The following is a 17,179-nucleotide window of genomic DNA, read 5'->3' as shown; positions in this document are numbered from 1 at the left end:
CTACGCAGTTTTTCCTCTACACATTCTACATGGAATCCTACAGGAAGCGGGCTACTGGTCTACTTTCTCTGGGATTTTTGTTACATAAAAGGACCTGTGGGGGGACAGCTTTGCACTTTGAAAAACTATTCAGAAAAGCATCAAGCAGTTTCAAGTGCCTTTTTTTAATCACATGATCAATCAGGTCACAGCCCAGGGGCAAGCGAGAAATATCAAAGATCGCATGCTTGTAGAAAATAATATACTTATTAGTGAGCAAATATAAAGACCATAACGATGTGTTAAATCCTGTTCAATGCAGGGGTGCCTGGTATAAGTGAGATGGCAGGGCTAAGTCTTTCAAAGATAAAAAGACATTAATATAAGGTTTCATTTTTGGCATCCACAGGAAATTATTTGCTCTTAACATATTTCTTAAGTGGAATATTTTGGACATTTGTGGAACTGACCACAACAGCACCACTAATGATCATAAGACTTGATATAAAGAAGTGATGCTGGGGCTGGTGCCTGATAGCTCAGACTGTAGATTCTTGCAGTCTATCAGTGACAGTCAGGTGATTAGACAATAGAGTGAAATCCCCTAGTGTCCACTAGGGCTAAACAATTTCAGCCCATGTCACTGACCTATCTGTAACCTGTCTTAAGCAGTGACTGAGAAGGTGCATATGAAACATAGTCACATGTGTAATGAAAAGGAATGAGGTGGTTTATTTACTTAATTATCCTTTTTGCCGCAAAATGCATTTGGAGGACAAATTACATAAAAGGACAAATGACAGAACCATAAGTTTAGTGTTTTTTGTTTGATTGCACGAAAGGGTTATATGGTAAACTATGTTTACCATGTTTGGTATTCAGAGGAAACACAGCATCAGTTCTGTAGGGAATTACAGACTATAACATATAACATATAATGCATTGCTTAGCCCTAATACTTTCAGTGTCATGCTAATAGCATGCCCAGCCAACACTGAATTGTAGAATTGTAGATATTTCAAAGTCAGTTTTCTAGTGTTGCAATGTAATTAGATACAACAGATGTTACTTTTTCGACATTCATTGGAGCCAGATTAGTACTGGTCTCACTTTAACTCTGGTGAGCTGTCTAGTCACATGAGCACACCTGATTTCTTAATTTTTTTGTGTTCTCAGGCTAAGCTCAGGCAAGCAAGCTTAATTAATATTAATAATAATAACCATTCAGTCTAATATATAACTGTTTGAAAAACAGCCTGTTAAAGCTTATGGGGAGGGTTGCCAGGTTTCAGCAATATTCACAGATTTGCAGTATATAACTGCAATAAAGTTCATTAACATGATACTAATGGGAGATGAACTAGGTTTTAGCCCAACGGACTTACAAAATAAAAAACACATTTCTGTACAAACAAAAGACATATATGCTTTCATATACTGAGCCGTAACTCCATACATCTCACACAGACAATGCTCTATGCACCATGATATCTCTGCAGGCTCCAGAAAAATAATTGTTTAATTCATTTAAAAAATATTGTAAAACATGAAAGTTCATTGCACATATTTTTGTCATTCTTAAATGATCGTTCTCCAACAATATTAAAAGAAAATCATCTCAGAAAATCATATGGGCATTAAAAAGAAATGCTGCATAAAGGATCCCATTTTGACTTGCAGCTGCATTGTCAGTGTGTCTCAGTTTCATAATAGATTCTGACAGTGTGTCCAGTGAACTTTTCCGATCTTTCTGGAATGTAACAAACCCAAACACTAAAGCAAATCTGAGAAAATATTATTAGATGGATGTTATTGTCAACTACAGCCTAAATAAGTTTACTGATTTAGGAAAGACATGTTTCGAAACATAGTTAGCTTGCTTAAGTCAATTGTATGAGATGATCCCAATTAAATCTTGGCAGAATTCTATAATACACTGTGCAATAATCTATGACAGAATATAGAATGAAAATCCTAGACTATGATTAAAAATATTACTACATTCTGCCATTCTGTGTGTGCAGCAATGCAGCACGGGTTTGCACCTTTTCAACTGGAAAAACGAAATGTCAGTGTTATAATGGTAAATAAACATAGTGAAAGGCATAATAATTAGCTAGCAACATACTGTACCTGGAAGCTGTAATTCATTCTCTATTTCTTTCCATGCCACATCCCCTTTTGTCCTGTCAGGATAGAACTGTGATAAAACAGCACAGAGACACTGTCTCTGCTGCCACAATTCAGCAAACCACATGTTTTTCTTTCACCATTGCCTGTGTAGCTTCAGATTTGTGTAATCCTATGCTATCTTCCTACTGGTGGCTTTTAGTGAAGCACTGTAGCAGCAGCCACAATGAGTTTCTAATAAAATATTTCTGAAACTGCCTAGCCTAAACCCTGAAAAACAGTGCTTGGCATTGTGATCTTAGGCTTTGTGTGCAGCTGCTCAGCCATGGAAAGTCATTTCACAAAGCTCCCGACGCACAGGTTTTGTGCTGATATTGCTTCCAGAGGCAGTTTGGAACTCTGTAGTGAGTGATACAACAGAGGATAGGTTATTTTTACGCACTATGTGCTTCAGCACTTGATGGTCCCGCTCTGTGAGTTTGCGTGGTCTACTGCGCTTACAGTTGACTGGGCAGATGTACCAGGGCAGAAATTTCTTGAAGTGACTTGTGGCAAAGGTGGCATCCTATGACAGGAGGGGTGTCCACATACGTCTGGCCATATAGTGTATATATAAACCATGCATGAGAGAAATCAAAACCTGCACTCTCACTGAATGTCAGCAATGACAATCAATCTCACTTCTGTTCTGGCGTGTTTTAGCGGTTTTCTGGGCTTTGTCAAGCTAGCTGGTTAGCAAACTAATTTAGTTAAACATCGGTCTGCTTCATAAGTGGTCTAATTCATAAACGGTCATCGCCCCGCCCCCGTTAATCCCACACATTTCTCTCTCTCCCTTTCTCTGCTAGTGTGCTGGGAGTGTTTGTGTGTGTTTTGTTTTGTTAATGACAACTGAATGCTACTAAGGAACTCAGCAAGCTTAAGGTGATAATGCATGTGAGCTTTGCTGTTATGAGCACATACCCATAACACATTATGTCAGGAACAAAAAGAAGGGGAATAAGTAGAAAGTAAATAGGGCTTTTGATCCAACAGAAAACTTCAATTTCTTAGCAGATTCAGTAGTAGAAAGAAACAACAGCTTGTAAATATAACTGTGCCAATATGTCTCAAGTTTTCCCTGTTACTTGGAAAGAGATGTGTGACTTATCATTGGGCAGCAGTGCAGGTGTTTAGACAGAGGCATGCAATTCCAATGAAAGATAGGAATGAGAAAGTCACTAAGCTGATGCAGGAAGTTGCTACACTGGCACAGAAATGTGCTAATCACAAACATGTTGCTATCGCCCCTCAAAAAAACTTGTGAGCAATTCTAACACTCCAGTAACTCTTTCCCAGCCAAGATTGAGGTTTTGGAAAAACAGACACCACCTTTGACTAAAGCAAAGAACCAGTATCCATCTCTTAAAAGCCTTAACAGCCAATCAAAGACACGGTCTCTGGATTCCTCATACTCTGATGATGTTCCAGATGACCCTGGTTTAGATCCAGCATCCATCGTGGCAGCCTTGATGGTAATTAAAGAGGCAAAGTCAAGAAAGGACGAGGAGGCAAAAGTAAAAATACATCAGCCGCTGAGTCCTGAGCAAGTAGATCGCATGGCAGAAGATTTTAAACATCCTAGAGAAAAGGGCATGGGTCCATTCCTGACTCAGATGACACGTAAATTTCAGTTGTACAACTTGTATCCTTTGGATGTCAGTGCCATATGCTCTCAGATATTTCTGCCAAGGTGGAGAAGTTGAAAACTTATTATAATAACTGTGAAGATAATCAGTCGCTCACTTCGGCTACAGCAGTACAAAAATATACCGATGGCCTTCTAGAAATCATTTATGGTTTTGTGGACAGTGGAGTGTTGGCATAAAGTTGTTGATTGTCAACAGGGCAGAAACGAATCTTTGATGGAAGCCGACTTGAGAAAGCTGAGTGGGAAATGCGCTCTGACTTCCGGAGCCTCTCAGCCTGACCCGCTGGGCGGGACTACCTCGCCAAATAATTCAGCTGGTACAACTCACCTCTCACCACTCAGATGCTTTGCCCCTTCCTTCTGCTGCAAATACTTTTTAGACAGATTCGCTGTGAGGGCCTATTCACAGCCAATTATGCATGAGCAGGATAACAGATTATACGTTGTAATAATCACTGTGAATGACCATGAATGCAGCTTTTTGATTGACACTGGTGCAGAAGTATCAATACTCCCAATAGTGATGGCTAGAGATTTCGCACTTATTTAGCTGTTACTGCTTGTGCTCCAGTAGTGTTGACACAACATCTCGCTGTATGTCCACATGCTGTTCTTTCTCTGTTGTCCTCAGAGATGGGGCAATAGGCTCAGGGCTCTCATAGTACCCAACATTACCCTGCAAAGGGCCAAGATCACCTATCCCTCATCATTAATGATGACTGCAATTGTGTCTGATACACAAGATGAGCGTGTACTGAGTGATGATGACTGTGTGATGCTTTCATACTCAGCACCTTCGAGCGTTTCTGAGATTCCGCTGGAAAATCCAGACATGATTTTTTTCACAGACAGTTCAGCTCAAATCCTAAATGGATGCAAACATGCTGGATGGGCTGTGTGCTCATCACACACCGTGATAGCTCAGGGTCATCTCCTTGATCATCTCTCAGCCCATGTTGCTGAACTTGCAGCTTTGACTAATGCCTGCATCCTAGCTATTGGTTGTACTGCTACAATTTACACAGATTCACAATATGTTTTTGGTGTTTTACATGATTTTGGAAGTATTTGCCAGCAACGTGCCTTTTTGACGGCTGCAGCAACGCCTCGCCTGTGTCTGACCTCTTGTCAGCGTGTGACTATCCAACATGTTTGGCTGTGGTTAAGGCTAACTGTTTCCCAACACTGTTGAAGCTCAAGGTAATGCTACGGCTGATGCTGCAGCCAAGGCTGCATTCAGTCTTACTTCTGTAACGGTTTCAGCCATCAAACTCTGATGAGGTTAAACCTGTCACACAACAGATTCGGTCCTCCCTGATGGACATGTATGCTGAGGCTCCTGCATTAGAGGTGTGGTCCTAGATGTACAAAGGTGCAATCTAGATTCTGCTGGTGCATGGACAAACGGGGGAATATATGCAGCTTCTGAGGAATTGCTGCCATACTTAGCTCAATAAATCCACAGTCTAGGACATATGGGTGTTCAGAGAATGATTCACAGATTTTCTTCTACATGGTGGAACCCTAAGTTCCACACGCATGCATCTGACGTTGGGCGACACTGTGTTCTGTGCCAGGCTAATAACAAAGCAGCTCACACCCAAGCACCTGCAAGGCCATTTAAACATACAATAAGGTTGACTGCATCACCCTTGCCCAGTGTCAAGGTAAACAGGATGTGTTGGTGGTGGTGGATCTCACACTGGGTTGAAGCCTATCCAACCAAAACAGAGACAGCCACGCACACAGCAAAATCACTGGTCAAAGATTTCTTCCCTCGCTGAGGGATTGCTGAAGGCATTCATTCAGACCGGGGAACTCACTTCTCTGCCCAGGTCGTGCAGGAAGTCATGAGAACGTTGAATGTGCAGTGGAAGCTTCACTATCCATAGAGGCATCAGGCTTCTGGACAGGTCTAGTGTCAAAACCAGACTTTGAAACAATGATTGTCAAAGTTACACCAGAGTGGGGTGTCATGGGTGGATGCGTTACCAGGTGTTCTGTGAAGCATTCGGTCCACATCCAGGAGGGGTCAGTCTCAGCCAATACGAGATTATTACGGGTTGGCCGATGGCCCTACGGGGACAATCGATCTAAGACAAGCAGATGTGCATCTTACATCTGATGTGCTGATGAAGTATTGCAAAGAGCTCACTGAAGCTGTTAGCTCTGCACAACAGCGGGTTCAGGAAGCATGGACCCCATCTCCAAAGACTTGGATACATGCCTCATGCTATAAAGTGGTGCCAACACCTAAATAGGGACAGATCTGGTGGCTCTGAGAGGACAGCTTTGAGAGGATCTGATGGTGTTTGAGCCGCAGGGGATAAAATCGAAGTGAATATTCCCTTTCCCCAAAATGCAATTAGCGCTCCTTACTCCTCTCAGTGGACAGGACCCAAATTAGGCAGGGAGAGAGGGTAACCCTTTCCAGTGATACTGGAAGATACTGCTGTCTTTTGTGTGTGTGTGTTTGCAGGAAAAACCAGTTGAGGCATATTTGGAGTTGGTGTGGGTGCTATGACAGAACCAAGAGTCTACTACTGGATCCATTGGGTTTCCACTCACTCCTAATTGTCCACATGCTGCACCTCAACGCTGTTCGCCACCGTACTGAAGCAAGACCCATCTGTCCTCACCATCATCCCAACACAAGAGACTGTCTCTGACTCTACACAATACGTATGCGGCCACTGGGCCTAAGGGTGGGAAATCCACAAAATATATAATGAGGAGATTGAGATTTGGGATACTTTCACTCAGATTTATTCTTTTGACGATATTAAGGTGTCATCATCCAGCCAGTTCTGTGTCAGGCTCTAACGCTGATAAGGGATACACTTTTCAGGCTTTGTGGTTTGTATTCCTTATCCAGTGAGTGTCTCTACTGGCATTGCATGGGCAGGGCAAGGCATCTCAGTCTGTGACACATGTGCTTTGCTACATACAGATGTTTCTTCATTTAATGTCACTACATATCACAATGTTACACAAGCAGTTACAACTCAATGTTGCTCTCCAGGTTTATCACCCTGTAAACAGACATACTTCCCTTCTCACAGTGTTACTGATATCATCCATATTTCCATGGTGTGTAGAAAATCATCTTAGTAGATCACTCTCTGTAGGTGAAATTTCTAAGGCATTATGTAGCTTCACCATTGAACCATTTGAAAAGTGTTTCTCATTTCTCTCAAACCCAAACAATGTTCACAGCTGATGGTCATCTTCTGATCCCTTTAGGTACTTATTGGCTGTGCAGAAGCACTGCTTCTAGTGAATTACCTGCTAAGGTCAATGGTTGATGTTCACCGATTTATCTACTTCCTGCCATGAGACCCCAATCTTATATTAAGCCCAGAGTAACAGTAAAACCTGTTGCCATCCCTCATCTGCCCACCAATGATAAGTCAGACATCTCTTTCTAGTTTCTAGCTGTTGTGGACATGTGAACTGTAATAATGCCGAGTACCTGGTATAAAAATGGTTAAGTGCACACAGTTGCAGATAAGGAAGTCTACAGAATGCCAAATAATCCTAAACCTTACTCTAATGGTACCTTAGAGCTTACGCCTACAGATAAGGGATCAATCTTTCTTTGAGGCTGCATCAAAAATGATCCGGAGCCCTTTTGTTCAGTATCCTACCTGCAGTCAAACCAGATTTCTAGGTGCTCTTTTCCCTAATTATGGCATCATGGTTAGCCATGATCAAATTCATACGTTATCTCATGAAGTTGAGAAATTGGCTAATGATACTGCACAAGCCTTAGGTCTACATTATCCACTACATTACAATCACACCGGATGATGATTTTCCAAAATCGGGTCTTTAGATTAAGTCCTAGCACAACAAGGGGATACCTGTGCAGTGGTAAGCCCTGAGTGGTGCATGGATATTTTCAACCCTACCATAAATTTGACTCAGTACATTAAAGATCTAGGTGAGTTGCGTGACTGTGTTAAAAGTATTGATCAAGATAACAGTGATTGGTTAGGTGCCTGGCTAGGTTCCTGGTGGCGATATGGCCATGAAATCCTACTGTGTTACCTTATGTCATGATTTGCTGTTGCTGCCTGTGTGTTTCTAAGAGCATGAAATAGGCTCAGAAACTACAGTTATGTTGACTCCTACTGTTAGGCCTAATGCTTACATTTAATATGACATTATTACTCTATGCTTGGTATGCCAGTAGAAGGGTAAGACCTATGCTAAGTATCGGGTATGTAGATGAATAATCACCTGGCCAATGGTTATAGTACTTCGAATAGTACGAAAAGTTTAAGCTTGCCTTAATGGATGACTTTAGGGTCATCCAAAGGGGGGGAATTATGGGATTTTTCCTATTTTTCCCTGATTATGATGATGGTACTTGATTTAATCATTTAAGATCAATTCAGTGTGATTTTCGCTTACTCCTGATGCCTACATATCTGTCCTTTGTTCACTCAAAATGTACACATCTGTTCTTTTGGGTCACAATGTTTTTGTCCTTTATTATGTTTTTCTCTTATGTTTTCCTCTTATTAGCCTTGGGTATTATCTATATGGTATTGAGTGCATCCTTTGCATGTACACATGAATATAAAACCTGGCTATGTCCAATTTTATTATAACCTGGCTCTTAATCTCCTGATTCTTCAGTCATCATACTTCTGGTGAAACTGCAGTATTTTTGACCCTTCAGAAAGATTTACAACAGTTTTATAGAGATTTTGTTTCTTCAGTGATTGTTTCTTTTCCTTAGTGGACACTTGTTTTTATATAAAACTACAAATGTTCCGAATTTACAGTTTTGTTGGCAAAACCTCATGTGTCTCTTCAAGATAGTAAATGTCTCAATATGATATTTTTGCCCACTCCAACTAAAGATTGTTTCCCCGATAATGATCTAAATACATTTATATGTACATAAATATTGTCCTTAATATCCAACAAATGGTTTTCAAAAGCCCCCCCCCTTACCGTAACAGTGCAACAGCTCCTGCCCTGCAGCAATGTCTCTGCATGCTCGGACTGTTACTGTAAGTCCTGACGCAGAATACCCTGGGCTACTAGAGCCAGATGAACCAAGGCCCAGACCGAACGAGATGCTCATGTTAGGCTGACAGGAGTGGTTGAGCAGACTGAGGACTGGGAACAGTGCAGTGGCAATGCGGAATTCTTTACTAGACTGCACTGGTAGGCTGGTATCCTCTGGAAGAGAAGAAAATGGCCAACACATTTAATGTAAAGTTAGAATTATCACAGCTGCTTACTGGATAATTGTGCTTTGTTTTACACTTGCCAGTTTGGTAGAGTACAAAAACAGGATATTAAGAACAGAAACTGCTGACATGAGAATTCATGTATCTAATCATATTAATACCTGGTACTAGGCTTGTGCGATATTCATTTTCCCTGATTGTGATTTTCCATTTTAAAAAGAAAATGAGCATGCTCACCATTTCCAGTTTAAGGAGTATAGTGGAGGGTATAATAATATTATCATCTCTGCAGTTAGGAACTGTGGCAATTGCAAAAACACAGCTGGATAGTGGATTCAAGTGATTCTGCAGTAACGCACAGTGAATATAACAGCATATTTCCATATAATCTTTTTACAAAATGGTTGTCTAATGTTAACGTGGCTGACATGTTACTGTTGATGCTGCTCAGTGCTGAGCAGGAGAGCACAAGAGCGTTCCGGTCAAAAAGGGAGCGATTTGATGCCTGCTCGTCCATGCACAAAGGAGGAATATGTGGATGCCAGGACCTTTCAATAACTGGGATGGATTTTTAGGGAGTTCTAGCTTCCGTTAATCTGTCCCAGTTGGGTGGATTAAAAATTGGAATAAGAGTGATAAGATGTACTTCATTTATTATCCAAATAACTACAAAATCACAACCACACACTTCATGGACAAATGTTATTGGCTCTCAATAGCAGAAGCAGAAATGATAAGATAGAGAAAAGACATAACTAGTACGGCCTATTTTATAACTAAAGAAATTGCTAACGTAGCTAACTTACATAGATATTCATGTACTGAATTAAGTTACGTTAACCAGCAAAGCTAGTTAGTTGACATTACATAAAGATACCCCGACTGAACTAACGTTAGTATCTAACATGGCTAGTATCTAACATGTCTAGTATCTAACATAGCTAAACAAAGTTTAATTAGAAGATTTTACAGGGCCAACAAAGCTAGGAAAGTGAAGTGTTCAAAAGAGGGCTGTGATATTTGCAGTTGAAATAAATGTTGAAATAAATCAAGAAATTCTCTCTGGCTGTCTCCTTTATGTCCTTTTTATGTCTCCTTTATGTTCATTTTCAAAACAATCACATTTGTATTTCAACATGTTTATTTGTCCCATGTCTACAAGTTTAGGAAACCAAGTAATATATTTTCATTAAATCACAAACATGTTATTTGGTGAAATGAATACACATTTGGCTTTCTTTCACAAATATGGTAAGGATAATGGTCAAAAACAACATAGAAAAAAACTTAAAATAACTTAAAATTTCCTTCAAATAATTTCAAACCCCCCAACCACCACCACCCCCTGGAACCCAGACAGCACCTAAACCCTCTGAAAACCTAGGGAAAACCCTGAAATGAGTCCAAAGAGTCAAAAGAGAGTGCTGCTGAATGAGTGGCATTTATTGCAGTCGGTTTTACTTTCATGGACAAAAACAAAAGAAAACTTTGTGGGCTAGTGGACTGAAAAAAAGGGAGACACGCTGTGTCTCTCTCTGTGGCTCTCAAACACTTACAGCCTTAACCCCCAGCCCAAACAACAATAACCATAATGCAGTGTAAATATACATTAACCCTTTACTCTCTAACATTAGTGTACTCCGATGTTTTGCAGAGCTCCTATATAAAATTCATAATGGTTGGCAAGTCTGGTAATAAAATATAATCACTGATAAATGTCACTTGTTTATGTGGCAATGTAATATCTTATAGGGACAATAATAATGTTATATCGCACAAGCCTACCCAGTATTGTAAAGATGTTTAAGAGTGGTGTCTGACCTTTGACTTTGATTGCAGTCACAGCCTGTGCATTACATTGGAGTTGCAGCATGTGCCTCAGAGCTGTAGCTCCTAGCAGGCTCTTCTCAGACCCCCAGCACACACTCCCTTCTTCCTGATCATGGCATGGTGGCACTTCTAGTGAAAGTCTCTGACTGAGTGCTGCCATGGTGAAAGCTAACAGGAAGCACAAGTTAGGGTTTTGTTTCTCCACATGTGGTAACAGACTATAGATGCCAAGGTATGACTTTCCATGGTAACAGCTTGAATGATTAGAGCCTTGAGAGCATTTGTTAGACATCAGAGGTCCTACATTCAGTCCTGACACCAAGCCCAGACTTTCAGATGTTCCTCCACTGGAGCAAGGCTTGCCATTTCCAGACTTCTCATCTCTGCTGACAAAGGTTGCTTTTGGCACTTCAGAAACCAAGTTAAAACAACTCTCTCTTGCCCTCTGGACCTCCTTTATTCCAGCTTTTAGGGTCACTCGCAGGGCCAAATGTGCAAACAGCCCAAGAGCCAGTAGCTCTGAACCAATTGAACATTCCCAGCAGTGGTACTGCTTCCATGCCTCCGTTTCACACCTCTGTCCACAGTACTGGGCATAGCTACAGCCCCGACATGGTACAGAGTTAAAATTCTCACACAAACAGTGATGGCAGTGTCTGGGCTCTGTTGTAAATATACCAGCTTTGTCACTCTTGTTGTACTGTCTATTGACAGGTATAAGTACAAAGCTGAAAGCCTCATCTTCAAGCACTATTTCCCCTGCTGACTTGTTCTCAGTGGCCAACAGGTGACGTCCCCTTTCAGGAGTAAAGTGAACAGACACAGCAGATGACACATTGGTATTACTACCCATATTCTCGTTGGTTTGTGGTGTCTGATGCTTAGAAGGAGTTGCTTTCAGATGTTCCTGCATTTTAACCAGACTTGTACACTGTGACTGTCTGTCCATCAGTTTGGAGTGCAGGTGACTTGGGTAACCTTCATCAAAGGCCTGCTGGATGTCCTCCAGGCATTTCTAAATAACAGACGAAAAATAATTCACCTATGGACACAGTGCTTTAATACATGAAGTTATAAATAAGAAAAGCTCATTTAAAAAAGGAAAAGATGCTCACGGTGTAGAGACCAAGATGAAACAAAGCAGCTGAACGATTGGCATAGCATAAAGACAGCTGTTCTGTATTCTTTTCAGCATGACACACACCCTGAAATATATAATAAACAAACAAACACACATGCCATGAACTGCACCCAGACTTAACCATTTTTGATAAGCCTGTATAATCAGTGGCACTGAAATAATGTTTTAAAAGCAGCTGACAGTGCTGATATGGAAGCAATATGATGTTTTCCTTAAGCGTGGTTTATACTTCTGCATTTATCTGCGTCGCAACGCAGAGAGGTGGATTATGATAAGTCTAGACATATTTTATTGCAGATTGCACATTGTATATTTCTACAGTGTGTGTCCACCAGCCTTCAGGCAAATGCTGATTGGTTGGCGGAGAGGCGTGTCCGGTTGCATACCCAAAACGTTTATCTTTCTCACCTGGGTTTTATCAGGGGTTTCAGGGTAATACTGTACCAATTACATCTTGTGTAAACAATAAAACTATAAATAATAAAGTGTAAACAAGTCCCTCATTGCATCCAATACTTTCCATTTTCCACTGGCTGGGGGCATGCTTGCAATTCCCAACTGGTTTTTTAAAGTGTAACTGATAAAAAGTGTAACTGAAAAAAAACTGTAAAACGTGTAGTTGATGTGACCCACAGCAACTCAATAAAAAAAATTCAAAGCACTTGATATTCGATGATTGCTCGAATCGTGGACTTAAACAATGGTAAAATTTAAGTGTGTTAATACCTCTGTCTTGTGATACTGCTAAATACAGATGAGTGAACATGCTTAAGAACTGCTTTTGGTGAGTATTGACTCGAGGGCTATACCATGAAGCAACCAACCAACAAACTTGGGGTTTCTGTATGGTTGCCAGTTTCACTTAAACATTCACAAGCTGGCTTAGTTGATATCACAACTTGTTAATTTGAGCCATGCTTTTCTAAAGAAGTCCTGTAACCATTCACTTTAAAAAGGGTGGATTTCACACTGGTCAAAATGGGCTTTGTAAAGGCTGGAGGTGGATCAGATTAAGGCTGTATATTTTACAGCAGAAGAACTCTAAGAAGACTATAATAATGAATTCATTTGAAGAATTAAAATCTATAATTATGCCAAAAAGCAATACGGTCACTGCTGCCAAGGCCTGTGAAGGTGTGTGGCAAAAAATAGTTGACGGTGTAAATGTGTAAACTGCAACAGACAATTTTCTTTCAGTACACATGACACTTGAAGTAAATGCAATTTCAGTGCTAATTTCAGGTGCAGTCCCAATGGTGTTAGGTGGTCTTGGCAGCAAATAACAAATATAACTATATTTATATACTATAAGGGTATAACTATATATAAGAAAAAATAAGTAGGTTACTTGTCTGAAAGTTGATGTCTTTACTATATACTTTGTGTAATTGCTTTGCTATGACAAAGTGCTCTGGTAATATTTCTTACAGCTAATAGAAAAAAGAATGAAAAAAGATTGTGGGCCTCCACCTAAAATTTGAATTAAATAGATAAGCATTAATAAGTTGTGTTTTCCTCCTTGGCACATGACACAATCATAATTCCTAGGTTCACTGAGAGGTGGGCTTTATTCAACAGCGTTAACCTGCCCCAGAGCAGGGTAATGTAGTGATTTAAATATTAATCTTGCTTTTATGCATGTACACATTTAATGAACAATTACTTAAATATGTGAGTTATGAATGCATTCTGACTAGTTGTTTTTAAACTTGTTTTTCTCTGAGTAACATTGAGAGTATATGTGACTGTTAGGCAGTAAGTACAAGAGATTCTCAAAGAAATGGCACGTGCCATGAAGATATGAGTTACATCGAAGGCCATCCATGCTAAACATATCTTGTTTTTGTCTTTGAATCAGAACTCCTTGCTCTAACAGTAGCTTTCCATTTCATATGTGGCTATGTTTTATTATCAACAAGAAGCTGAGTTCTTTGTTCTCTGTGTAAATAAATGTGTAAGTCTGATAAAAAAACTCTATAAAAACTCCTGTAACCTGAGCCACTGAGAGATGCACTCTGGAGGGGATACATTCTAACTCAGGGTGGTCTCCCGAGTTTGTGATATAAACTTAATAATAAATGTCTTGCTTGAGCAACTGGATCCTGTGTAATATTTGAGGAAGACTACACTGAAGTTCTAATTCCACAGTGGGACTCTGATATTCCATCCAGGTGACTGACTGGAGCTCTGGGAAGACGACCAAGGGGGCCCACAATTGGACAGGAGTGGTTTGTTCACAAGAAGTGAGACACTCCCTTAAGATCCTGTCAGGCATCTGCACAATTCCTTTTTGCTCAAGTGACATATTAGGCAGACAGGCTCTACGAAAAAAAGTCTGAAGAGACTGTAAACTAATGACTGATGTCCTCACAGCGGTATAAGGAACAAGTAGTTGGTATAAACGCTAGCAAAAGACAGAAGTCTTAAGAGAAAAAGAGTTTTTGATAATTACAAGTCATCATTAATAATAATAAATAAGAAAAATACATGTATTAATATATAATTTGTATTGATTACATACAATACAGATATACTGAATGCATGTTTGACTAAACGGAAACTCTGAGATCATGACACTGTTAGGGTGATATTTTGAAGGCAAAGGGGGATGAGAAAGTAGATTGAGGTGAATTTGGAAAGTGGGAAGCAGAAGCAAACTGTAGGTTGAATAAATGTGAGGCATCATGGAAAAAGAAATATGTGAAGGGACAATATGTTAAGAGAAAACCTGATCATGCGGAAAACAATGTCTCTTCTAGTCTGTTTCTTCTATGTCCTCAGGTTGCACAGGCCGTGCCGCCTCCCTACAGGGGCACACCTCCTGCTCCCTCTAGCCAGCCCCCCGCTGCTTCAACACTATACCCCACACTCCCTGAGTCCTACACCACAGACGAGAGGAAAGTGGAAGTACACCAGGCAATGCACACCGTTAAAATGGCAGATATTGTCATGAGGATGCAAGACCTGGAATAGAAAATAGAGGAAATAAAGGGACAAGAAATGTAAAGTAATATGTAAAGTAATAAATGGGTTTATTGTACAAAACACAAGTGCACGATATACAGAAAGTAAAAACAGAGAGAACTAACGAAGTCGATGGACAGAGTTGCCGGCACAGGCTGCTGATGGTATGGCTAACCCAGGAGAATTTGCGTCAGGCCCAAGAAAGACAGTCCTGACTGTAAAATGTGTACGCATTTTACCACTCATAACCAAACTCTAAATTACTCGCAAAGTGGCAAGGACCCTTTGAGGTCATGTGGTAAATTGGAGAAGTTGACTAGGAGGACAGGCAAACAGATAGAGGCGATGCACATCAAATATGGAGAGAGGCAGTTCCTGTGCCTCTGGCAATGGTGGTTCCCGAGAGGGAGAAGCTGGGCCCGGAGCGAAGTCTAAAAATTGTGGCCCAATTCACCCCGGTCCCCTGTGGAGACCACCTCTCACTGTCTGAGAGAGCACAGGTTACCAGTTTACAAGGGGAAATTTCCTATGTGTTTTTTCGCCTCTACCTGGTCGCCTGGACCTCATAGAGCACCACATTAAGACTCCTCCAGGGGTGGTTGTACTCAGCTGCCCATACTGGTTACCTGAACACAAAAAAAAAAGGTGGTTCGAGAGCTCAAGGCTATGCTCGACATAGGAGTAATCAAGGAGTCCCACAGTGATTGAAGCAGCCTAGTGGTCTTGGTGTGGACTTCAACAAGGTGTCTAAATTTAATGGAAAGTCAACAAGGTGTCTAAATTTAATGTGTACCCAATGCTTCGCATTAAGGATCTGCTCGATCGGTTAGGCACTGCACGCTTTCATTCGACACTGGACTTAACCAAGGGGTATTGGCAGATTCCCTTGACTCCAATATTTGAGAAAAAAAACAGCCTTTTAGACTCCATTTGGGGTACACCAACTTATGGACTCCGCCCACACAATGCATATGCCACTGCTAATTTAGATGGCAATCATTTACAGTAATGATTGGCAGCAGCATTTACAACATCCGAGAGCTGTCCTGAGATCCTTGAGACAAGTGGGACTTCACAGCAAATCCAAAGAAGTGTGCAATTGGATGGATGGAAGTACAGTATCTGGGCTTCCACTTGGGCAATGGCAGGTGTGTCCCCAAATTAATAAAACAGCAATGATTGCAGCCTGCCCAAGACCAAAAAGGGGGTGAGGCAGTTACTAGGGCTGGCTGGCTATTACCATAGGTCTGTGCCGTCACCCACCCGTTGACCTACCACACTAAAGTGCCCCGTGCTGTACGTTTTGAACCGGCAGGTAACACATGATGATTCTCACCTGTGTCTCATTATCGCCAGTCTACTTATTTGTGTTTCTTTGTGCTTTCAGTGACTGCCATGTGTGAGAAAGTGAGAGAGAATTTTAACTGCATCTCCTCCTTGCCTCTGTAATCCTGACTACTCTAAACCATTTTGTGTAAACGTGCATGAGTGTAATGGGTTTTTATGCCTGGTGTTTTCACACAACCACATAATAATAATAATAATAATAATGATAATAATAATAATAATAATAATAATAATGGTTGGAGAGTCGGACTTGTAACCCAAAAGGTTGTGGGTTCGAGTCTCAGGTCCGGCAGGGATTGTAGGTGGGGGGAGTGAATGACCAGCGCTCTCTTCCACCCTCAATACCACGACTGAGGTGAGACCCTTGAGCAAGGCACCGAACCCCCAACTGCTCCCTGGGCGCCGCAGCAAAAAAGGCTGCCCACTGCTCTGTGTGTGCGTTCACTTGGATGGGTTAAATGCAGAGCACAAATCCCGAGTATGGGTCACCATACTTGGCCACACGCCACTTCACATTTTCACATACTATGTGTCTGACTTTTATGTTATGTCACATTTATGTTTTTTAAGTGGTGTTTGCTATGCAATGCAAGATTCACTATTATAATTTCCCATACTACTACTACTACTACTACTAATAATAATATACTTTTTTTATTCTTCCGGACGCTTTTTTGTCGTGTAACTAGTCCTGCACCATTTGTGTCACCGTCACAAAACATACCTCAAAACATGCAGCCCCATTGGGACAGCTGTGCTTTTCTCAGTGTTCCCACATGCACTTTTCACGCACGTGGTGAAAAACGCATGTTTTTGGCCCATAAAGAACGAATGGGAAATAAAACACGGGTGTCACAGCTCGGCCATCGTTCAGCTGACACGCTCGTATCA

General features: G+C 41.0%; 1 protein-coding gene across 2 annotated transcripts in view; it reads right to left on the bottom strand.

The window, feature by feature from the left end:
- Nucleotides 1–17,179, bottom strand: part of smyd4 (SET and MYND domain containing 4) — a 36,606-nt gene that overhangs the window by 5,791 nt on the left and 13,636 nt on the right. For both annotated transcript variants that reach the window (XM_053241396.1, XM_026928171.3), the window contains 3 exons: nt 11,952–12,041; nt 10,828–11,851; nt 8,765–8,995 (listed from right to left, as the gene is read on the bottom strand). In XM_053241396.1, coding sequence (XP_053097371.1) covers nt 8,765–8,995; nt 10,828–11,851; nt 11,952–12,041 — 1,345 coding nt within the window. The remainder of the gene's footprint in view (nt 1–8,764; nt 8,996–10,827; nt 11,852–11,951; nt 12,042–17,179) is intronic.

Source organism: Pangasianodon hypophthalmus, chromosome 17 (genome assembly GCF_027358585.1).
Source record: "Pangasianodon hypophthalmus isolate fPanHyp1 chromosome 17, fPanHyp1.pri, whole genome shotgun sequence".
NCBI lineage: Eukaryota > Metazoa > Chordata > Actinopteri > Siluriformes > Pangasiidae > Pangasianodon > Pangasianodon hypophthalmus.
The sequence above is the reverse complement of the archived record's forward strand: the minus strand, read 5'-3'. Positions and strand labels throughout refer to the sequence as shown.